Below are 24,010 nucleotides of genomic sequence, written 5' to 3'. Positions count from 1 at the left end.
AATGTATGTTTGATAGCGTAAAACTAGTTAAGAAGTGATTTTTACACCAAAATCTGAATTTTATATATATATATATATATATATATATATAATAATAATAATAAAAAAAAAAACCAATTTGAAAAGACAATGATATCCCAATATCAATGCCTTACTATTTTTAACTTTAAGGTTAAATTTGTAATTTTATTGTATATTAGAATGTGAAATACCCGAAAAGATCATTTACTAGAGTTAAATTATTTTTTACTTTTAAGGATAACTATGTTATTTTACTATATATAAACATGATAAAAAAACAATAAAAGCCCTAAAAAATTATTAAACAGTAAATTAAGCAAGTGAAAAATATCATTTTATTCTTAAAGGATAATTACCTGAGAGTTTTGTTAAGAGTAAAACCATCATTTTATTATTTTATTTCACAATAAATAAAAATATATAATGTTAGCTTTTCTTTCTTTTAATGTACGGGAGTAATTATATGAGATTTGAATACTTAATTATTAACCATGGAATTAATTAATTTTTTTTTGTTGGTTTTAAATGAGAAGTATTAAATATATAGTTTAACAATAAAACAGGTCATATTAAAAGCATATTAAGCACAAAGAAATCGGATCAACAAAAAAAAATCAGGCCGAGGAATACCGCAGGTCAGAAGCCCATAAAATAAATATATAAAAAGAAAATATCGGAGCGTTTGAGTAGGGTTGGGTTAGGTCTGGAGAGGGAAAGAGGGATCAGATGGCGAAGTTCAATGTAGTGCAGAAGAGAAGAAGAGCACAAATAGCCGAGAGCAAAAGAGCAATACACGGAGACCCATTAACTAAAAAGCTTAAGATCAAACCTCAGCCCCACTCTGTCTCTGGAAAGCGCAAGCGCAAGCTCTTAAAAAATTGGCGGCGAGTATGTTTTCCTATTCTTTCCGTTTTCTTCAATTACTCTCAACAACTCTCTCTGTATAATTTGGATTTTTGTTTTTTTCTTGTGATTATTTGCAGGAGCAGAAGGAGGCTGTAGACAAGGGTTTGGTCACTATGCAAGACGTCGAAATGGCTTTTGCGCAAGGTTTTTCTTCTTTTTTGAGTTTTTTGTGATATTGATTTTTTTTATGGTTAATTTACTCCGTCAAGTTGAAGGAACTGGAATTAGTGGTAATGTTTTTTGACATTTTGATTACACTTAGTATCGACCGAGAAAAGCGATCAGATGATATTTGATGATTATGCATTTTTCAAAGCAAAGCAAATTATACTTTTTTTCAAGAAGTTGATTGTATCTTCTGCCCGCGTAATCAAAGCATCTTCTTTTCGGTATTTAATGATTTTACGTGCTTCCTTCCGTTCTTGTCTGCAGATTTAAAGCCACCACTGGCGTAACAACCTATGGGGCTATGATATTGCTACCGAGTTATTTATTTATTTACTGGGGGTGTTAGGTGAAAAACAAATTTAGAGGGTTTTAGTGGGTTTAGGTTCTAGTGGGAATTTTTACCATACAATAGTTTTGTTGTCTTGATGTATATTTTTGTAAAGTAGTGTCTGTGCTTCAGCAATCAGTGTATTTGTATTTTGTCAAAAGCCAGGAACAATAGACTGGATGGAAGAGGATAAAATAACAATAAAATTATGCTAATCAGATGGAAGTTTTTGAAATTAAATCTTGTTAAGAGTTAGGCCATTTATTTTAATCCGTAATGATAAAACCATACGAATGAGGGCAATACAATCCCTTTTCAGGTTTTAGAAGCTATTTAAAAGTTTTCTGGTCATAGCTTATTGGGGTGTTGAAATTTACATGGGAGTAAAATACCATTAGAAACATAGGAAAATTTTGATATCAATGTTGGCTACCCGTAAAAGCAATTTAGATATTCCATTCTTAAAAAAAAAAAAAAACAAAGATATTCCTAAGAATTCCTATTCTTGTGGGGTAAATTTGGCTTAATAACAATACGTTAAAATCTTGGACTGGGGATTCTCAGCACCTGCACTGTTTTATTAAGTGAATGCTTCTCCACATTAACCATTCTGGATAAAGTCAAGTTTCCGTTTGGACCTGCAGAGCATAGTTGTTAAAAATCCCTTGACAAGTGTTGTAGTTATTGCCACGTGATCTGTAATTTTTTTTGTAGCAATATTCTATATTGAAGCTTTTGCAAGTGTTACTGACTTCAAGCTTGCATTGGTTTTTACTTAGGATATTATAATAAAGCTGATGCAAGTTAATTTCTCAGGTGAGGGCACGTCCAAAGATGTCAAGAGGACACCAGCAAAATTTAACAAGAAGGGCCTGAAGCTTAAGCAATTGAAGCGCAAAGGTAAGTCTTTGTTTGGCAATCGAAGTTGCATATTGCTGATGCCGAGTGATCTTGCACTTTGCGGTCATTTATTATTTTCATACTTTGATGTTGTGTAATTCTGTGACCCCTGTGTTCTTTTGCTTCTCAATTCATAGGTAAGAACAAAACAAAGCCTAAGCCAGCTGCTGAAATTTCTGTGGATGCCATGGCAGAATGAGAAATATGAGGAAGCTGTGGTATGACAATAGCTGGTCTGTTTTTGGGAGGACATAAGTGTAGAGACCTATTTGCCTTATCATGTGTACTCAGGTGTAAAATTTCTAGTCCAGAACTTTTGTTGGCTCTTTCATTTTATGACTGGAAAGTCATGGATCCGTATGAGTTTAGCTAGTAGTAAGGGGAAGGCCAGCGGAGTTTGAAACTCTGAAATGAATTTGTTATGATGCTACAGATTGTTTATTAGGTATCTTCCATGCGCCAAGGATATTTTTATCTAGCTGTAACAATATTTTTCAACAAGCATTGAATTGAATTTTGTTGCTATGCGAAATTTGCTATGCTGCCCTTGTTCCTGGGTTCTCCTCTCGAGGACTCGAACCCAAAAAATCAGAGTTACATTATTTTTTAATTATACCGTATGAAATGCCATAAAAAGTAGTCGGGGTTGTTTTTATTCGAATAGATTTTAGGTTCATAGAGTGATTTGAGGATTTTTGAGGTTGTAAATGTGTTTATTGAGATTTCTAGATGTTTTTATAGGTGTTGTCAAAGTAAAAACAAGTTAAAAATTGAATTTTGGAATCTAAAAACCTAACTTTCAAGCCATGGAAGGTAGCTTGAACTTCAGCTAAAAGACAAACATTTAAAGTAAAAAAAGAAAGTGAATGATGTGTCTTTTGCTAGTTAGGAAGCAAAAATAATCTAGGAGTGCGCATGCATGCATGTTTTTTTCTCTTTTTTTTGTTAGATATTCCTTTGAATTTTTTTCTTTTTTTTAAAAAAATTTTGAATAATTTTTTTTTAAAAATCAATTTATTAAAATAATATTAAGGAATTATCTAGTTATGAGTATTAAAGATTTTATGATGAAATTAGTGATTGTTTTATAAATAATTATGTAGTAATTTAATATATAAATTTTTTAAAATAATTTTCACATTAAGAGAATAAAATATCTATTTTTAAAATTTTTATGTGATTTTCTCATATTTATTGTTTTTATATTTTTTCATAAAGGTGTGTAAAAATAATAAATTTTTAATTTTTGAATTAAACCTTGTTTTCACAGTCATGAAATAACAAAGAAAATTGATGTGGTGTAAAGCTATTTATAAATAAATTAGAGGGACATTGTGCTGTTGATGTTTTGATTTTGGCTTTGCATAATTAATTATTAATTAACAATATACTAAAAGGCGTGGGGAAAGCACTGTAGCTTCCCCACGCCTTTTAATTATGCCTTTTAATTATACTTATATATAATATAATAATAATAATAATAATTATATTATATTATAATATATTTTTTTTGTTTTAATTCTCTCTTTTTTTTTTGTTTTTTATGCCTTTATGGGTTTCTTTTTGCTTTTTTCTTTGTTTTCTTTCCTTTTAATTTTTTTTTGTTTAATTTAGTTTGTTAATGGTAATTTTTTTATTTAGTTATCAGACTTTCATGACATGGATCCCGAGTTTGACGGGTTACCCTGGTTTGACGAGTTAAACCAGAATTTTATTTTTTTTGTTTTTTTTGTTTTTAATGAATTTTTTTCATTTAGTTTAGTTTGTTAATGTTAAATTTCTTTCTATTTAATTATTAGACTTTCAGGATCCCCGAGCTTGAGAGGTTAACCCAGTTAATTATGGGTTGACCCGTCAAATTTTTTTTCCATTTAGTTATCAAACTTTCATGACGTGAATCTAAGGTTTGACGGGTTAACCTGGTTTGAAAGGTTAACCCAGTTAATTCTGATTTTTTTTTCTTCATTAGTTTTTTTCTTCCTATTGGTTTTTTTTCTTTGTTTTTTTCTTTTTAATTAATTTTTTTAAATATCACACTTTTATGACACAACTTTGCAGTCAGACTCATATCCAAGACTATTGGGTTTGGTATTGAAGCTAAACCCGCTTAAACTTAGGTTTTTCAAGTTTAATGTTATTATAAATATTACTCTTGAGTCAAGCGTTGCAGTCAAACCTAAGACTTTTGGATATAGTTTTGCAAAAAAACCTAATACTTTTAAATCTTGGCTTTTTTAATATTTTTTATGCAAAAAAATTGACCTGCGACATCGCGCGGGTCATATAACTAGTAATAGTGATATGGTGTTGTCCACGTTAGGTGATATAATATCAAACTATATTTATATAAGAGGGTCAACTAGTCACTTTACACGGTGCTATCTGCATGCAATTATTCATTAAATAACTTTGTAACTAGGTTTCTCAATTACAATAATGCAACTTTTACTGGTTATTGATTATCTTACCACCATTTTAGTCTTATTGAGCATCTTGACCTCTACTAAAATATCTTCTTTATATTTACTGGTTTACCACTTCAACGTTTCCAAGATAACAAAATACATCTCAAATCAGGAGTATTATTGGTTTCCTTAAAGATTTAAACACAATAAAAATGATAATTTACAAAACAATTCATGAGTCCTATGAATATAATTAGACAATACAAAATTATTTAAGGTTTGTGCAATAATAATCCTTTTTTATAATGCTTGATCATCAATTCTTCAAGGTTAAGATATTATAAACCACAAATCATCTAAATGTTTGACATCCGATAGTAATCAACATAAATCACTATTATATTTTAATTATAAACCCTTTTAAGAGAGATGATTGTTATGTCTTGAGTGTTAACTTTTTTTTTAATTGTGTATTTCTACAATTTTTCATATAAAAAATGAAGCATAACATTCTATTTATAGAAAAAACTTAATATCCTTATTATTGGAAAAAAAATATAACTTTATCTCCTAAAAAATATTACAGATTTTATTTCATAAAAGTTCTTAGAAATTTATGTAATTAAGTCTCTACTTGATTTTTCTAAGTCTTGAATTATAATTCCTTATATAAATTACATTATAGTCCTCAATTTCTAAAATTTATTTACAATCACGTCATACTTGATTAGTCATCCTAGTCCAATTTCTTAATAATAATTCTTAATGTGTGTAATCCATTTAGTTTCTAATATATTTGCCAAAATATAAATCATAGTCATAAATAAAACAAGATTAAATAAACTAAATAATTTAACTTATTATCAATTTTGCAAATTGATTGATTTATATTTGAAAATCAAGTGCAATATCTAGCAACATGTCATGATCTTTTAAATATTATAAAAGTCATATGTGATTTAACTTAATCTTTTAGTGACAAGTTTCTCAGTATAACTATTATTTTTTTATTTAAAATTTCTTGATTTAAATGTTTTGAGCATGGAATGTGTCTACTTTGTTATTTTATATTTATTCTCAACTTCATAGTTATTGGTAAACGAGTTTTCATATCTTTCTAATTGCTAATTGAGTTGCGTGGTAGCATGGAGAATTAGTGAAAAATTGTTTTGGTTAATGAAGAACCCATCAACCTTAGCTTTAGAAAAAGGATGGCTTCATAATTCCCACATTGATATGTGAACTTGGTGAGATTTCCCCTTGTTAACTAGTTATCTTCCTCATAAAATTGCTTGAAATCAATAATTATTATTCCTTTAATGGTTATGTGAAGTCTATCAACCAATTTAGGGCATGAACAATTATAAACAAGTCTTATTGTTCAACCTACTTCTAACCTTTTCTTTCTCAAGTTTTGTGATAATTTAGACTTGTCCACCCCTTATAATACTGTTTTACAGTAGAGAATTTTTAGGCAAGGAGATTGAGGTTCCCTTACTATAACACAACTTTGTGAGACATATAATTGCCTAATAGCAAGTTGATGGAATATAATTATGCAAGGCTAGATAGTTGGCTTGTTATTATATGTATGCCTAAGAAATGGTTGACAAGTCATGAGCTAGCATGCCTAGATTAGGTTGTGTCTGTTATTGTGTCTGTTATTGTGTCTAATATGCTAGGAAGTACCCTTTTAGAGGAGACATACTCATTCTAAACACCTCTACAAGAGTTCTTATTCTTGCAGGATTCCTTGAGATTCCCTTTTATGCATGTACTTCTATGCATTATCATGTCTATTTTGATCAAGTTTATTCTATATTTGATTCAACAATTAAGATATGACCTATGTGATTCAATTTACCACTACTATATTGTTATGATAGGTCACATTGGTTGTGGAGTCCATCTTTATTTAAAGAGCCTTTATATCAACATTAAAGAAATTTATATATTAATAGTAATGTGCTCTTAAAAAGCAATCATGGCTAGTTGGATGGAATTTACCACATCTGGTTATGACCATTGTACAATGATATTTGATCTATAAAATAAATATGCATATAACTAGAATCTAGGGAGATGGTGGATTTTCAGGTTTTCATGTTTATGGAGCCAACCTCTCTTCGTTGCTTTTATTGACTATTTGTCTAAGCAGTAGATATGAATTTACTTGTATTTTTATTTGGATGCATGTTTTAATGGCTTTTAAAATAGATTTTAGATATTTGTACTACTAGGCATACCAATTTATTAATTATATTTAGGACTAAACTTGCAATGAGACAATAACCACCTTTAATCAAATGAAGTGGATATTTTAGAATTTAAACCCTCAATAAGGGTAATTTATTCTAAAATCACCATCATGTAAAGAAAAAATATGATTTATAAGATAAAATGATTTTGCAAAAAACTTAAGTAAATGAGGTAAATAATGCACTAAAAAAGCAATAACAAAAATAAGACCTTACAAAGAAAAAAGAAAAGGATAAAATTGCATGATTTTGAATATGTAGTGTTGTCTATTATTATAAATACTATCTTAATTTATTTATATTGCTATTATAGAGTTTAAATCCTACTTGCACTTGTAATTTTAATCTTATACAAATATTGGTTTAAGATAAAAGATTTTTTTTTTAAATCTTAATACAAGCTAAATTCATTTTCTATTAATACACGTGAATTCTAATCTAATCTTTGACTTCTGATTAATTATTTTATTGAGGACTCTCATTATAAATAGAATTATATCTCCTTGATCGTGCTACATTAAAACTTTATGACTGATTAACTACTTTTTCAACAATCATGGTTGATCAATGACTCTCCTAACTTAATTGATTCTTTTGATTCATGATCAATTTTAGCTTTTTATCTTTACTTTGTGGTAAACAATCATTATTTCTATGTTTGCCATGTGTATGTTTTTTTAGGCATAAACATTGTCAAACATCCAAATAATTCAAATACTAAAGTCATCTTACTCTTTTATCACTACCTATGTGCTTTTCATTTTGCTCTTTTCTCTACCTCTTTTTAAGTTTTTTTTATAAGCCACTACCATAAATCACCAACTAATATTAGCACAATCATCAAACTATATATTGAACTTTTAGGACAATAAAGATCTTGTGTTTTGTCCATGTGATGAGTTTGAGTTTGTTGTCATTGATGAAATTGATGATTTCGTTATAAGTGGTTTTATGCTCGTGTAGTTATGTAGGTGTTGACAATGGTTTGCTGATGCAATATAAATAGATGTGTGCAAAGATTAAGGTGGTTATTAGAGTTGTATAATTTAGTTTTTAGAGGTTGGTTGATTTTGTTTGTATTTGTATCTTGTTAATTGGTTCAATTTGATGTTGTCTCAAGTTATCAACTCTTATCTATTTGTAGATTTTTTTGTCAAATTAATTTAAATATCACTTTATTATTTTTTAATATTTGGCAAATTTCTTTCAATTAATTTTAATTTTATTCTATATTTATCTCATTATTAAAATTTTATTCCATTTCCAATATTGTATTTGTTCTCAATCCTTTCTTCAAGCAATCTCTTTATCAATATTTTTTTAACTAAATCTAATTTTTTAGTTATTCTATTATTTTTGTTATTATTCTTTCATAAAATAAAATAAATAAAAATCACAATCTTAAATTTTCTTTGATATTTGATCTCATAAGAGTATCCATGTTGGTGTTAGTTAACACAACTTTTTAACTATAATAATTAACATGAAAAAGTTTTTATGGAGAATCCATGCTCTTTAAAAAGTCATTTACTTTGACTTCATGAACAATACTTGCTATATTTAACGAGTAACTTTAATACTCTTAATTTATTTTTAACAAATCAGATTGCCTCTCTCTTTGTATCTCTATGAAACCATTATGTTCTCTCTTTTTTTATGCTTGTTCATGAACTTATCTAGCTTGTTTTACAGGGGGTTGCAATAATACTTTGATTGATGAGTTTTGCAAAATTAAAAGGATTGCATAAGCAAAGGAGATCTTTGACCAAATGGAACTCCAAGGGGTTTCTAAAAATTTAATAACCTATGATACCCTTATTAATTTAGTGACCAAATAAATCTTTGAAAAATTCACCAAGTGCGAAAATAGAAAAGACATTGTTTTCTTAAAAGTTATGACTTCCATTCACGACAAGGAGTTTTTAATGCTATTGAAAACTTATGTGACGGTCTTTAACTTACTTATTTTACAAGTATTCTATATCAAACAAGAAGAATTACTTGGTCATAAATTAATTCTTATTTTACATGGCATTAGGTTTTTGTTCAATAAGGATTCTTCAATAATTATTTTTCTTGGGTATTTTTCACTATCATATGTGGCAAAGTGTGAAAAATAATCTTAGACTATTTTTATTTTATTTTATTAGTTTAAACCTTATTTTAATTATTTTGGGCTTTATTTAAGTTGGGTGCATGTTTGACCTATTAGTTTTAAGGTTTACATATAAATACTCTTATGTAAGGATTTTTATGAGTTGATGAATTTTTATCTAAGGTTACCACATATTTTGTGCATTTTTCCTTTGTGTGGTTGAATGATCCTCATACTAAGTTGTTGATTGAACTTGCAAACTCTTTAAAAGATTAATCAACTTCATTGTGATTTATACTTCTTGTTTGCGTCTTGATATAGGCGTAGGGTGAGAGTGATCAATTACATATAACTTTGATTCTTTAAGGCAAAGTTTTTGTTGGGTCAAGTTACAAACTTTCTTTAAAACCTCAAATTAGCAATCTAAGAGATAACCGCATAAGTTTGGTATCAGAGTTAGGCTCCGAAATCATGTTATATCTTTTTGAAAATTTTGTTTTCTTTGTGGTCCATAACTTTAGTTGTGTTTTTAATTTTTCTTCTTCTTTTTGTACTTTCGGTATCTCAGTATATATATAAAAAAAAAACAAGAAGAAAAATAGATGTTAGCTAGTCTCAATTCTGCAATGAAAACACAAGCAATAGAGAAACCAAATCAAACCATCTTGAAATTACTTTAAAATTGATTTACTGGTTATTTAAGGTGAAGTCACATTATATATTAAACTTAGGCCTTTTCTAATATCATTTGATTAAGGTTTCAATTATGAGTTAAATTCTGCAGCAAACCAATCATATATGAGTTTTTGATATTTAGGCAAAAGAGAATGATCTATAAACTGAGATTTGTTATTTATTAGGTATACAGGTACTACATATAAAATTTGAGGTTGTTCCAATATCGTTGGTTAGGGTTTCAATTCTAGTGCTTAAAATTTAAATTTGCATCAAGATATAGAAACATGTTTGCTACTATTTTTTTTACATATTCAGTTTATTTTTATTATATTTGGGTTTTTTAGGAGTGAAATAAGTGTTTTCACTATTATTTTTTATGTTTTATTTTGAGTCTTTGTATCGTCTATATTTTGTACAAATTAGCTTTGCTACTCGCAAGATCATAATTGTAGTTTTGTTTTACCTATTTTTAGTATCTTATTGAATCTTGAGTCATTTTATATATATTTAGATTGTATTATGATAGCCATTGACTTTGGTTCATTGATTTTCAGTTCTGAATGAACTATAAGAAAGTGAACCGAAAGGTAAAAGGCCTAGTGAGAACAATTGAATAAAAAAACCTTGAATTGTGTGAGATACAAGAGTTGTAAGGATATATTTTTCTTGTTGGTAATTAATTTTTGCAGATTCAAAGATGTTTGAAAATAATGAGTCTACAACATCAAAAGCAGATAACACTTTTCAGATGCAGACTTTTCACCTAATAACTTAAGCTACTGACTAGGAAGATGAAGGATATGAAAAATAAGATGGCTTCAATAAGACAACAAAATAGTAGGATAGATGGATTGAGAATGAAGGTTGATCGGAGAGGAAACATTATCGGAAGGGCTGTACAAAATGTTAAAACTAACTTTGTTGATTTTATGAATGAAAATGCAGATGTAGATGATGATGACCATGACCTTGCATCCTTAGATAATAGAGATTGATTTGGGCAGAATCAAAGTTGAAAGAATGTTAGTTTCGGATGGGGTGGAACTTTTAGCCAGGAGAAGAACATCTTCTATATATGTTTCTATATACAAAATAAAGTGTGTAGTTTGATTATAGATCGTGAGAGTTATGCTAATATAGCTAATACTATCATTGTAAGTAAACTGAACTTGTATATGATTAAGCATAATAGACTTTATAGGTTGTAATTGTCGAATGATTGTAGTGAGGTGAAAGTGACTAAGTAGATCTTAGTTTTGTTTTCAATTAGAAAGTATGTTGACGAGGTTATATGTGACGTAGTTCCAATGCATGCAAGTCATATCTTATTAGGGAGACCTTGGTAATTTGATAGAAAGGTCAAACATAATGAATTTAAAAATAGGTATTCTCTTGAGAATGATTGAAATTATTATCCTACTATATTATTGTTACCTATACAGGTTTATGAAGACCAATTGAAATTGAAAAATAAAAGTGAAGATGAAATACTAATACAATAGTGTGAGGTCGTGGCTACCATGCAAATATATATATATATATATATATATATATATATATATATATATATATATATATATATATATATATGAAAGTAGTTAGTAAGGCGTGCATATCTGAAATTAATTATCAGCCCTATTTTCATATAGTGTTGTTGGAGGCAAAAGTCGGCAAAAAGAGAGCTTCGAAAGTTTAAACAAGATCAATTAAAGCTAAAAAAAGAAAACAAAGTCGAGGAGACAGATAAACCATATGAGGTCGTGAGTTTTAAGAGTGAAAATAAAGCGAGTTTTTTTTTTTAAAAAATAAGAGATGAGAGAAAAGACTTAGACTTAGCAACATGAGAAAAAAGTCAATTGAAGTCGAGAGTAGAAAAGAAAATAAGGATGAGAAAAGAAGAGAGAGTAGAAAATATAGGTAAACACTTGAGTTTCTATACAAAAAAAAGCGAGATCAAGATTTTTTATTTTTCTTACATGCCTATGATTTTACTTGTGTATAAGAAGACATGTCTTAACACTAACAATCTCGATTCTTTTATTCCTAGTGTTGTTATATCTTTGTTATAAGATTTTGAAGATGTTATAAGATAATCAAATTCATATTTGAGTTTAATTTGTTCTACTACACAACTTTATGCCAATAAATATAATTTTTTATTTGACCAATGAATCAAACTAAAATTTTACTAGAAGTTTTTAGAGATCTTTTTTTATATTGTGTTAAAATTTTAGGATGGTCGAAGTTTATTAAGGCTTTTTGATAAAGAGTTGAAGTTGTTGTCAGATTTTGCCATGTATTTCCTGATGAGATCCATAATGGTTTGCCATTGATAAATGATGAAATCAACAATAATATGGTAAATTATAAACATCATATCCCTATACTTGATGATAGTCTTAATGAGTTGCATGAATTTTATGTGTTTAGTAAGATTGATTTGAAAATTAGTTATCATCAAATTAAAATGAAAGAAGGGGATAAAGAGAAAAATAACTTTAAAACTAAATGTGGATTGTTTAAATGGTTAGTCATGTTATTTAGTCTTACTATTGCACATAGTAATTTAACAAGATTGATGAATCATATATTGTATGCATTCATATGTAACTTTGTTGTTGATTACTTTGATGATATTCATAGTAAGAATCTAGGTGAGCATATTAAGCATTTACAATTTTTGTTTAATATGTTATAAAAAAAATCATTATATGCTAATCTATTAAATTGTGAAAATTATTCATAATTTAAAATAGTTTATGATTTAACTCTACTACATTTGATTTCTTTACTTGTTGATGAAAGAGTTAGACTTGATGATAATAGAAAAGCACAGGTGATAAAAGCATTACTTAAAAATATATGACAACTTATTAAGAAAAAGAATGAGAAGTATGCATTAAAAAAAAAAGATGAAAAAGGGTTGTCAATTAGGAGATTGAGTTTGGGTATATATATATATATAAAGATTTCCTAGACATAGAAAATCAAAGTTAATGCTTACAGAAGATGATTCATTCAGATTCCTTGAAGGAGTCAATTCCTACAAAGTAGATTTATAAGGTGAGTATAATATTAGTGATATATTCAAAGTTTTTTATATTTTCTTATTTGATATAGGTGATGATTCGAAGTCGAATTATTTTGAGAAGAGAGGTAATGATGTGATCCTAGCTACTGCATCAAAAGATCCATTAGGAGTGTCCATTAATCCTCTTCTAAGGCCTAAAATGAAATGGATCTAAGAGGTGTTCAATGAGATAAGTTAAGAGGTTTGGGTTAAAAAGGTTCAAATCCGTTAGTCTAGACCTTTGTCTACTTTTCAGGTCATATCTGAAACTATAAGAGGATTTTGGATGCGATTTTAATTTGGTTGAAAACTAGACATCTATAATTTTTTTAACAATATATGGTAGGCTCGTTAATTCAACCGGAAAAAAGAGAACAACATATTTGAAGTTGGGCCTAGAATCTACTAACAAAATACGAAAACACAAAAGACATTGTATTTTAAGAGTTATGGATTCCATTCACAACAAGGAGTTCTTAATGCTATTGAGAATTTATGTGGAAGCCTTTAACTTGCTTATTTTACAAGGATTTCATATCAAACAAGAAGAATTAATTGGTCAGAAATTAATTTTTATTTTACAAAGTATCAGACTTTTGTTCAACAAGGATTTTTCAACAATTATTTCTCTTTGGTATTTTTTATTATCATACGTGGAAAAATATGAAAAATAATCTTAGACTATCTTTTTTATTTTTTTTATTTTAAACCTTATTTTAATTATTTGGATTTTATTTAAATTAGATGCATGTTTGACCCAGTAACTTTAGGGTTTACATATAAATACTTTTATGTAAAGATTTTTATGAGTTGATGATTTTTTTTATCTAAGGTTGCTGCATATTGTGTGTCTTTTCTTCTTGTGTGTTTGAGCGATTCTCATACTAATTTATTGACTGAACTTGCAAATTCTTTAGATGATTAATTTTATTGTGATTTATATTTCTTGTTCACTTCTTGATATAAATGTAAGATGGTGATAATGAATTGCATATCTTATTGGATAAAGTTACAAACTTTTTTTAACACGTTAAATTAATAATTTAAAAAACAATTTTGCATCATTAATGATGTTTGTAAAAGCAAAGGGGTGTAAAAGGTTACTCAATTTATAGACCAGATGATTATGAAGATCATAAAGGGCTTAACAATAAAAAGACTACTTAGGAATCAATACTATCATCAATACGGTTAATGGCATACTTGTACTAATTTAAATTTTTCCTCGAAAGAATATTAAATTTACAAATAATTTTAAAAATCAAGGTGTAAAATGAAAAAAAATTAAATTCACAGATAATTTTAAAAATTAAGGTGTAAAGTGAGATTATTATGTAAATTACGAATAAAAAGTAATAAATAAAAGATGAAGATATATTTTTAGCAATTTAGGATTATTTATTTATTGTTATTTCTTCTTCCTCAATATATTCAAATAAATAAAAATTCATCTGTTGTTTCTCTTAAACCAAACCAAAGAAATTTGTTTTTTTTTTTCGGTTTCAATTTAGTTTCTTTTTATTTCCTAAAATGTTAATAGTTTCCGTAGAGACGGTAAAAGAAAAGGCTTTATCCTTTATCCTCACGCCATTTATAGTTTCATCAGATGCCTCCCTGTTGACATACTTCCCCGGAAAACCCTATTTTCCTGAGGGGAAAAAAAAAAAAAAAGAGAGAGGGAGGAACAAGAGTGAAATGAAGATCATCATCCTCGAATCCCCGTTTCTCCCTCCCCCTCCTAATTTAAAAACAAAGCCAAAACCAAAGTCTATAAACCCCAACAAAGTCCCTATTAAATCCTCAATCCACCCAGACCCTTGGTCCTTAAGCGACGGCAACAACATATCGAAACCCAAACCCAAATCCAAAAACCCCAAAAACCCGTTATCGGATGACAACGCCAGGCGCATGATCATAGCCAGAGCGCGATACTTGAGCTTGTTGCGTAAGCACCAAGGCCCGCAAGCTCAAACACCAAAGTGGATAAAGAGAACTCCTGAACAGATGGTGATGTATTTGGAGGATGATAGAAATGGGCATCTTTATGGGAAGCATGTTGTGGCAGCTATAAAGAGAGTGAGGGGATTGGCTGGCAAGAAAAATGAAGAGAGGGATATGAGGTTGCTTATGAGTGGGTTTGTGGGTAAGTTGAGTTTTAGAGAAATGTGTGTTGTTTTAAAAGAGCAGAAAGGGTGGAGGGAGGCCAGAGACTTCTTTTCCTGGATGAAATTGCAGGTGGGTTTCATTTGTTAATTGTGTATGTGTGTGATTCCGGGACTTTTTAGATGTTGAATGAAGTGGGTCTTGCTTTAATGTTTTATTTGTTTTAAATTTGATCTTAAACTTGTTAGAGTTGATTGTGAGATGGTTTATGGTCTAATGGGATAATGAAATCATGTTCTTTTAGAACTTAAAATTCCTTTATTTTTTTTCCCTTCTCTCTCTCTCTCTCTCTCTAGCCACAGAAGAAGTTTTGGAAATTGATTTTTTGCAATGATAGAATTGTGCTTTGACAGTTAAGCTATCATCCGAGCGTTATTGTCTATACGATTCTTTTGCGAATATATGGGCAAGTTGGAAAGATCAAGTTAGCTGAACAAACCTTCTTGGAGATGCTTGAAGTAGGATGTGAACCGGATGAAGTTGCATGCGGCACCATGTTGTGTTCTTATGCCAGATGGGGACACCATAAGGCTATGTTTTCGTTTTATTCAGCTATAAAAGAAAGAGGGATTGTAGTCTCTATTGCAGTTTACAACTTTATGCTGTCTTCATTGCAGAAGAAATCACTTCACGGAAAGGTTATAGTATTGTGGAGGCAGATGGTTGATAAAAGGGTTGCACCCAATAATTTTACTTATACAGTGGTTATTAGTTCACTTGTCAAGGAAGGTCTTCACAAGGAGGCTTTCAAGACTTTCAATGAGATGAGGACCATGGGGCTGGTGCCTGAGGAAGTAATATATAGCTTGCTTATTACTGTGAGTACCAAAAACAGTAACTGGCATGAAGCATTGAAATTGTACGAGGACATGAGATCCCACAGAATAGTTCCAAGTAAATTCACCTGTGCTTCACTTCTGACTATGTATTACAAAATCAAAGACTATTCTAAAGCCCTTTCCCTCTTTATACAAATGCAGAGCAAGAACATCGCAGCTGATGAAGTTATATATGGATTGCTCATAAGAATATATGGCAAACTTGGTCTCTATGAGGATGCGCAAAAAACATTTGAAGAGACTGAGCGGTCAGGTCTACTGAGTAATGAGAAAACATATTTAGCAATGGCACAAGTGCATCTCAGTTCAGGAAACTTTGAGAAAGCCTTGAGTGTTATTGAAGTGATGAAATCTAGAAACATCTGGTTATCACGATTTGCTTATATTGTGTTGTTGCAGTGTTATTGTATGAAAGAAGATTTGGACTCTGCTGAAGTTACATTTCAAGCTTTATCAAAGATAGGATGTCCTGATGCTGGTTCTTGTAGTGACATGATTAATTTATATGTTAGACTTGGCTTGACTGAAAAGGCCAAGGATTTTATTGTCCACATAAGGAAAGACCTAGTAGATTTTGACGAGGAGCTTTTCAATACAGTTATTAAAGTGTTTTGCAAGGAAGGCATGTTAAAAGATGCTGAACAATTGGTATATGAGATGGGCACAAATGCATCATTCAAGGATAATAGATTTTTTAAGACATTTTCTAATTTTATGTATGGAGAAAATAAGGAACTGGAAAACATTATGGTTTCTGCTGACACCACGGCTCTGGGGCTTATCCTGAGTTTATACTTGGAAAATGACAATTTCACCAAGACAGAAGAATTCCTGAAGTTGATACTTGAGGCTGGTAGTGGCTTGTCTGTGGTGAGCCAACTAGTAAACAGCTTTATTAGAGAAGGTATGTAACTCACAAAAGTCACTCTTTTTTTGTGATTTTTACTATTTACAGTAATATACATTAATTCTATGATATGAAAGTATCAACTTTTCAATGTATTTTTTTGGTTGAGAGATATCACTATCTTCTATAGGTGATCTATTCAAAGCGGAGGCAGTAAATGGTCAATTAATCAAGCTAGGCTCTAGACTAGAGGACGAAACAATTGCTTCTTTGATTAGTGCATATGGGAGACAAAACAAGCTGAAACAGGCCCAGGAGGTCTTTGGAGCAGTTGCAGATTCTCCAATATTGGGAAACCCAATAATTAACTCAATGATTGATGCATGTGTCAAATGTGGTAAATTTGAGGAGGCATACTTACTTTATGAAGAAGTGGCACAAAGAGGGCACAATCTTGGTGCTGTTGGTATTGGCATGGTTGTGAATGCTTTGACCAATTCTGGTATGATTGTCAATTCTCTAGGAGACCAGCCATTATCAATTCATTTTGATAGTAACAGTTTTATGCATGCATCTTATGCATGTGCATGTGATGCAAACCTCTTTGATATTGGTAATTTTAGAATAGTTTTGTTGGTCTATACAACTTTCATTGACATAATCTGGTAATAATAACTCCATCAAAAGGCAGTTATAGCTGATGTGGTTGTGACATATAACAGATGTTGAGTAATCTGCATACATTCTGTTTTATGGTGGGCTATTGCTTGAAATTGGAATATTCGAGCCAGCATTAATCAAGGGCTGGTTGTGAATTATTTTAAATAATTGAACAAATGAAGAGACTTGTGAGTGCTAGAGGAAATGGAGAAAAGGGAAAGAGTAAAAGAAAACAAAGACCAAAGTAAAAAAGTGCTTTAAAAAGCTAATGCATGCTCAAAGTTGATTCTGAAGAAAGCTACTTCTGTTACATAGCTGATTAATGGAAAGAATTGTTTAATCTTCAGGCAAACATCCAGAGGCTGAAAATATTATTCGCAGGAGTATTCAGGACAGGATGGAGCTTGATACTGTGGCATACAATATTTTTATCAAGGCAATGCTAGAAGCAGGTTGATACAGACCATCCTATTATTATTTGTTTAGGGAAGAAAAGTTTACACAATAACACTATGAGCATTTTGCAGGTAGATTGCATTTTGCAACCAGCATCTATGAGCACATGCTGTTATTGGGATTCACTCCATCGATTCAGACATATAACACTATGATTAGGTAAGAGCTTGATGGATGAAAAAATGACCCAAACAATGATCTTGATAATGCTGTATGATTGTGCACATCTGTGTGGTGAGTTGATTTTCCACCCAAACTATTTAACAATTGATGCAGTGTATATGGACGCGGTCGAAAGTTGGATAAGGCTGTGGAGGTGTTCAATACAGCTTGCAGCTCGGGTGTATCTTTGGATGAAAAGGCATACATGAATATGATTAACTATTATGGCAAGGCTGGTAATAATCACCTATATTATCTTATTTTCTGTTCATGCTTTAAAGCAAAAACTGATTGATATCAAATCTGTGAAGTTCCTAAAGTAACTTATTTCTGTCTGTATAATCTCCTCCTAGTTTTTGGCTGGAAATAACTCCAGGAATATCCACCACTCTGTACTCCATTCACTTAAATCGAGTCACATTTACTAATTGACAATCATATTAAAGTTAATTTTATTTATGAAAATGAAAACAATATATGAAAATGGAAACAAAATCATATCAACTTTCAATGTTATTTTTTATTAGTACACATGGCTTGATTTACGGGGATGGAAGATAGAGTGGTGAGTACTCCTGCAGTACTGGAGTTATTTCCATTTTAGGCCTGACAAAGAAAGGAAAAAGAAGAAGAAACTAGGCATTACAAGTCCCTGTGAAGTCATTCATGAAGATGTCTTGCATTCTGGAAGTAGTTAGCATCAACATTCCCCTCATGTTTGCAGAGCAAGATTTCCAATTCCTGTAAAGTTCTCAAATTGCATCCACAAGTAGCAAGTTACCGTTGCTCTAAACCTGACAGTCTAGGTGTACAGCCACTAGAAAACCTGACAGTCAAATCATGTATAAAAAATTCTCCATTCCAGGTTCTCTCCAGCCCCCTTCTTACTGTCAAAAGCTTTGAGTGTGGAAAAAACTGACATTATAGTAGCTCCTGAGCCATCTGTCAAACCAATGCCTTGGCACTCTACTTGCTCATTAGTATTGAGCTTAACCTAGTTCAAAAGAGGATAGAGCCTCCCCTACTTTTCTCTGGGTCCTATATGTAGCATTTCTCTCCGAGGATTTAATGGTGATGGTGTCTCCAACCATATTCGAATTCTGCATGATCCACAGTGAGCCATTTGAAGAAAACCTCGCCATAGTCTCCATACACCAGATTCAACTGAACATGCCTACCCCATTTACATTCTGTCTGTCAACACATGATTAATTCACACCTGACACCATGGGTAGCAAGAAGAGCCAGTCATATTTCCATTATACTGCTGCTCATTGGTCACTAGACAGCTGTAAACAATAAGCCAAAGAAAATTGTGGATGCACTACCTCCCTGTCAAACTTTGATGGCACTACTTTTTATTGGTCAGCTGACAGTTGTCATGAACAAGCCACAGAAACTTGGGGATACAATGTGTCCCAAAACACTGTCATTGCATTAAAATGAAGTGGTGATTCTTGTCCTGTTTTGCCTTAGTATATGGTTAAGAATCAGCGCACCAACAGAGCATCACTGTTTATAGCATATATATGCCTTCAACTGATCATTTTTAAAGCACATATTCACTAGCAATATATTCAGTTCATTTATTCATTGCCAATCTAGTGCTCATTGCATTAGAGGTGGCAGATTCACATCTCCTATCAGTAGATTTATTGTAGTAGCAGCCATGTCTCTTCATCGCTCAACATATTCCGTGACATCACTATTTTTTACTACTTTGTAGGTAAGAGACATGAGGCATCTCTCCTGTTTGCCAAAATGCAGGAAGAGGGGATAAAACCTGGGGTGGTAATGCTCCTATATATTTATGCTGCCAAAACTTTACAGATTATTTTCTGAAATTTCACAATGAGAAATGAACACCAACTTTAGTAGCTACTTCTATCAAATATATTTGTTTGTTATAATTTTCCTGTGGTTCTGCATGAAAATTACTATTTTTTTAACCTTTTCCAGATAATGCTTAGAATGGGTCCATGTTTTTGTCACAGGAGTGCGTATTGCCACTTTATGGTGTTAATTTTTGTGATATCCTCATTAATCTGTAACATTCATTTAAGAAAAGATATTCTTGTTTTTGATGTTAGAATACTTATTCTTGGAGTATATGTAGTCATATAACTAAATTTCTTCATCCAGTTGTATATGTGTTTCCAAATTATTATTTAATGAATGAAAAGACTTCTTGTCTTTGCTGGGGAATTGCAGGTTAGCTACAATGTAATGGTCAAAGTATATGCCATGTCAGGGCTTTATCATGAAGTTGAAGAACTATTCAAAGCTATGGAGAGAGATGGTTGTCCACCAGACTCGTTCACATACCTCTCCCTTGTTCAGGCATATTCAGAGAGTTCAAAATGCTTGGAGGCAGAGGAAACAATAAATAGCATGCAGAAGAAAGGCATCCCTCCTTCCTGTGCCCATTTTAAGCATTTGCTCTATGCTCTTGTGAAGGCTGGTCTTATGGTTGAAGCAGAAAGGGTGTATATGGAGCTATTATCGGCTGGTTTAAATCCAGACCTTGACTGTTGTCGGGCTATGCTCAGAGGTTACATGGACTATGGACATGTGGAAAAAGGCATCAAATTTTTTGAACAGATCAGGGAGTCAGTAAAAGCAGACAGATTTATAATGAGTGCAGCTGTGCATCTGTACAAATCAGCTGGAAAGAAACTTGAAGCTGAAGTTCTTTCTGAATCCATGAAGAGTTTGAGGATCTCGTTCCTCAGTGAGCTTGAAGTTGGATTGAAGATACAATGCCCCAGCCACGTATCCCAGGTGACTGACCAAGGTACTATTTGACAGTGAGCAACGCAATAGAGTTGTGATGTTGATAAAGACTGCTGGTGAACAAATGTTATGTGGTTGCAAAACCTTTTATAGAGCTCTCAGCTATATGAACTATGAAGACGGGGGATCCTGAGAGATGCCAAAAACTTCGATGAGGAGCGAATACCACATGGTTGTGTACCTGTAGCGACATACTGGTGTATTTAGAGCTCCTGCAGCTTAAAAAATTGAAACTGTGATCAAGGATTTGTTCATCAGAGTACACCTTATAGCCTCGGTATGCCACATGATGATCTGTATTCTGCACCTTACAATCCTGGGACGAAGTAAGGCATTTGTGTTCCCCTCAATAACATTTTATACGTACAGAGGATATCTTTTCACCCATGGCGGTGCTCTTGGTTTTCATGGTAAGGATGTGGGTCTTCAGCTGCATGAGCAAAAATAATAATTCACAAGGCAAGATTGGCACTAAAGATGATGCCAGTGTAGTGCAGTATGCGTTCATCTATGTATTGAATGTACTAACCGAAAATTTTCAATTCTGGGAGAAATGGGAATTTGTAGAACTGTAAAGTTGGTATTATTTATCAATGAGAATAATCTCTTATTACTGTAAATGGACAGACAGGTATCAGTTTTTTTTGTCTGTAGACGCTGTTAATGTAATGCATAATAAGATCCTTTCATCAAGGAACATAGGGAGGACGTTCCTTCCTTCAATGTGGCTTTATTTGGAAATCTTTCAGCGCAACTTTTTTTTTTACAAAAATAAAATAAAAAAGGAAGAAGAAATATTAAACAAATAAATTATTTGTTGCCGTTTACATCTTTTTTCTTTTAATTTATAAGGAAGAAAACACCAAATAACATCATAAGCCAGCCCAGATGTTATTCGTTTATCGCACGGGTCTGTGGCAAACTGTCCTGGCGCGCGCCCTCGACTTTATTAACAAAAGAAATTAACTCTCTGTTCTTTTTGGTATGTTTATGGGAATTGGAGGAGTCCCAGATATATTCTCTTATTGATAATATAGTAGCTGAATTAAAATCTCTAAAAATATATTTCAAGAATTCCACTTGATTATGTAAAATTTATAAAAAAAACTAAAAAAATTACTTAATAAAAAAATATCTTAGATCCTCTTAATAAGCTACTATTCTAGTAAAATAATTATGGTTTAATATGCCCTGTAGCTAATTAGTTGGTTACCCGTGACATTATTATATTGAAGTAAATACATATATATTATTAATAAAGGTTTAATTTATCTTTAATATTCATATAACATTAGATTAATGAATCTAATATTTGATTTATGAATCTAGAGCAAAGATAATGTCCATAGAAAAAAAAATATTTTGCAAAGAAAATTATAAAGTTGTTATAATTATGATATTTATATTACATCAAAACATTGTTTCTAAATTGTTCCTAGTCGATGCTCTCTTAAATATTGGACATTTATTAGAGTTGTACAGACTAATACATATTGTATTCATTTATTTATGAAAGGAAGCAGATGTTCTCATATGTTGAGGTATAAAAGACACCTAAAACTAATATATAGGTGCTTTTCATAAGACATGTACACTGAACTGACAAACATGAGAATTCTAAATGTCTATGGAAATGCTCATATGATGGTTGTGTAAGTGATCCTTATACTTGAGATCATTAAGTTATCTTATATAGATAATGTTATACTTTGATCCTGTTACATATTATCTTAATCGAAATAACAAAGAGGCAGACATTGAGTATAACATAAACTATAGGAAGGTATTTGAGTGATCAAGAGATGATTTATCACCCTAAATGAATTAGAAAATATAACACAACCCAATGATCTTGATTCCTCCATCAGGACCTATTTCGCATGGGTCTTGCGTGAGGACCTAAGAAAAATGGATCCTTACACAAGACCCAAGAGCATTGGGTCCTGACGACTGACCCAAGCGAAATGGATCCTGACACAGAATCCAATGTCAATTGGTTCAGCACCCAAGAAAATTATAATAAAAAAATAATATTTATACCACAAATAATAATATTTTTCTATTAATACTTTGAATTATAATAAAAATAAAAATATTTATAACACAAATAATTATATTTAGAAACACAAGAATATTTCTAACACAAATAATTATATTTTTGAGATGAATATTTATAATTATAATAAAAATAATAATATTTGTACAAAAATAACAATATTTTTTATATTAATACTATGAATTATAATAAAAATAATGATATTTATAACATAAATAATTATATTTAGAAACTCAAGAATATTTCTAACACAAATAATAATATTTTTTAGATGAATATTCAGAATTATAATAAAAATAATAATATTTACAACACAAATAATTATGTTAAGAATTCCATAATTATAAGAAAAATAATAATATTTATAACATAACCCAAGACCCAATAATATTAGGTTCTGACTCTGGATCCAATGCTCATGGTTCCTGCATCATGACCAATTTCGCATGGGTCCTACATTAGGACCCAAAGGAAATGAGTCCTGCCACAGGACCTAAAAGCATTGGGTCCTGACGCAGGACCCAAGAGACATGGGTCTTGCCGCAGGAACCAAAACCATTTGGTTTAGTACCCAAGAGAATTATAATAAAAACAATAATATTTGTATCAAAAATAATAATATTTACAACACAAATAATTATATTAAGAATTCCAAGAATATTTATAACACAAATAATAATATTTCTTATATTAATACTTTGAATTATAATAAAAATAATAATATTATAACAAAAATAATAATATATTTAATATGAATACTTTGAATTATAATAAAAATAAAAATATTTATAACTAAAATAATTATATTTAGAAACCCAACAATATTTCAAACACAAATAATATTTTTTAGATTAATGTTTAGAATTATAATAAAAATAATAATATTTATAACACAAATAATTATATTTAGAAACCCAAGAATATTTCTAACACAAATAATAATATTTTTTATATTAATACTTTGAATTATAATAAAAATAATAATATTATAACACAAATAATAATATTTTTTATATTAATACTTTGAATTATAATAAAAATAATAATATTATAACACAAATAATAATATCTTTGATTTAAATAATTAGAATTATAAGAAAAATAATAATATTTATAACACAAATAGTTATATTAAGAAACCTAAGAATATTTATAACACAAATTGCAATATATTTTATATTAATATTTAGAATTATAATAAAAAT

At 30.3% G+C, this 24,010-nt stretch overlaps 2 protein-coding genes across 3 annotated transcripts; both read left to right on the top strand.

Moving 5' to 3' along the window:
- Positions 1 to 692: 692 nt before the first annotated feature.
- Positions 693 to 2,862, top strand: LOC133667959 (uncharacterized). Its single transcript, XM_062087675.1, has 4 exons — positions 693 to 909; positions 1,005 to 1,071; positions 2,240 to 2,323; positions 2,461 to 2,862. The coding sequence occupies exons 1-4, from the start codon at positions 748 to 750 to the stop codon at positions 2,520 to 2,522; spliced, it is 375 nt and encodes a 124-aa protein (XP_061943659.1). The 5' UTR covers positions 693 to 747; the 3' UTR covers positions 2,523 to 2,862.
- Positions 2,863 to 14,426: 11,564 nt separating this feature from the next.
- LOC133668406 (pentatricopeptide repeat-containing protein At5g27270) lies at positions 14,427 to 21,490 on the top strand. 2 transcript variants are annotated; one of them, XM_062088221.1, is made up of 8 exons: positions 14,427 to 15,064; positions 15,346 to 16,735; positions 16,869 to 17,180; positions 17,686 to 17,790; positions 17,866 to 17,953; positions 18,071 to 18,192; positions 19,683 to 19,747; positions 20,168 to 21,490. In XM_062088221.1, the coding sequence occupies exons 1-8, from the start codon at positions 14,525 to 14,527 to the stop codon at positions 20,759 to 20,761; spliced, it is 3,216 nt and encodes a 1,071-aa protein (XP_061944205.1). In that variant the 5' UTR covers positions 14,427 to 14,524; the 3' UTR covers positions 20,762 to 21,490. The 2 variants fall into 2 exon arrangements, with proteins under 2 accessions (XP_061944205.1, XP_061944206.1); XM_062088222.1 differs by having other exon boundaries at positions 14,928 to 15,064; positions 15,330 to 16,735.
- Positions 21,491 to 24,010: the final 2,520 nt, after the last annotated feature.

The sequence above is a fragment of the Populus nigra genome, chromosome 11, assembly GCF_951802175.1.
Source record: "Populus nigra chromosome 11, ddPopNigr1.1, whole genome shotgun sequence".
Lineage (NCBI taxonomy): Eukaryota > Viridiplantae > Streptophyta > Magnoliopsida > Malpighiales > Salicaceae > Populus > Populus nigra.
This window is presented reverse-complemented; position numbering and strand designations above follow the sequence as displayed.

What these genes read in the sequence shown, in the direction of transcription:
- LOC133667959 (XM_062087675.1), top strand. Translation starts at nt 748, where the DNA reads ATGGCGAAGTTCAATGTAGTGCAGAAGAGAAGAAGAGCACAAATAGCC. An exon ending in TCTTAAAAAATTGGCGGCGA is followed by an intron (nt 910 to 1,004) that starts GTATGTTTTCCT and finishes GATTATTTGCAG; the next exon opens with GAGCAGAAGGAGGCTGTAGA. An exon ending in CGAAATGGCTTTTGCGCAAG is followed by an intron (nt 1,072 to 2,239) that starts GTTTTTCTTCTT and finishes TTAATTTCTCAG; the next exon opens with GTGAGGGCACGTCCAAAGAT.
- LOC133668406 (XM_062088221.1), top strand. Translation starts at nt 14,525, where the DNA reads ATGAAGATCATCATCCTCGAATCCCCGTTTCTCCCTCCCCCTCCTAAT. An exon ending in TTTCCTGGATGAAATTGCAG is followed by an intron (nt 15,065 to 15,345) that starts GTGGGTTTCATT and finishes GTGCTTTGACAG; the next exon opens with TTAAGCTATCATCCGAGCGT. An exon ending in GAATGCTTTGACCAATTCTG is followed by an intron (nt 17,181 to 17,685) that starts GTATGATTGTCA and finishes TTTAATCTTCAG; the next exon opens with GCAAACATCCAGAGGCTGAA.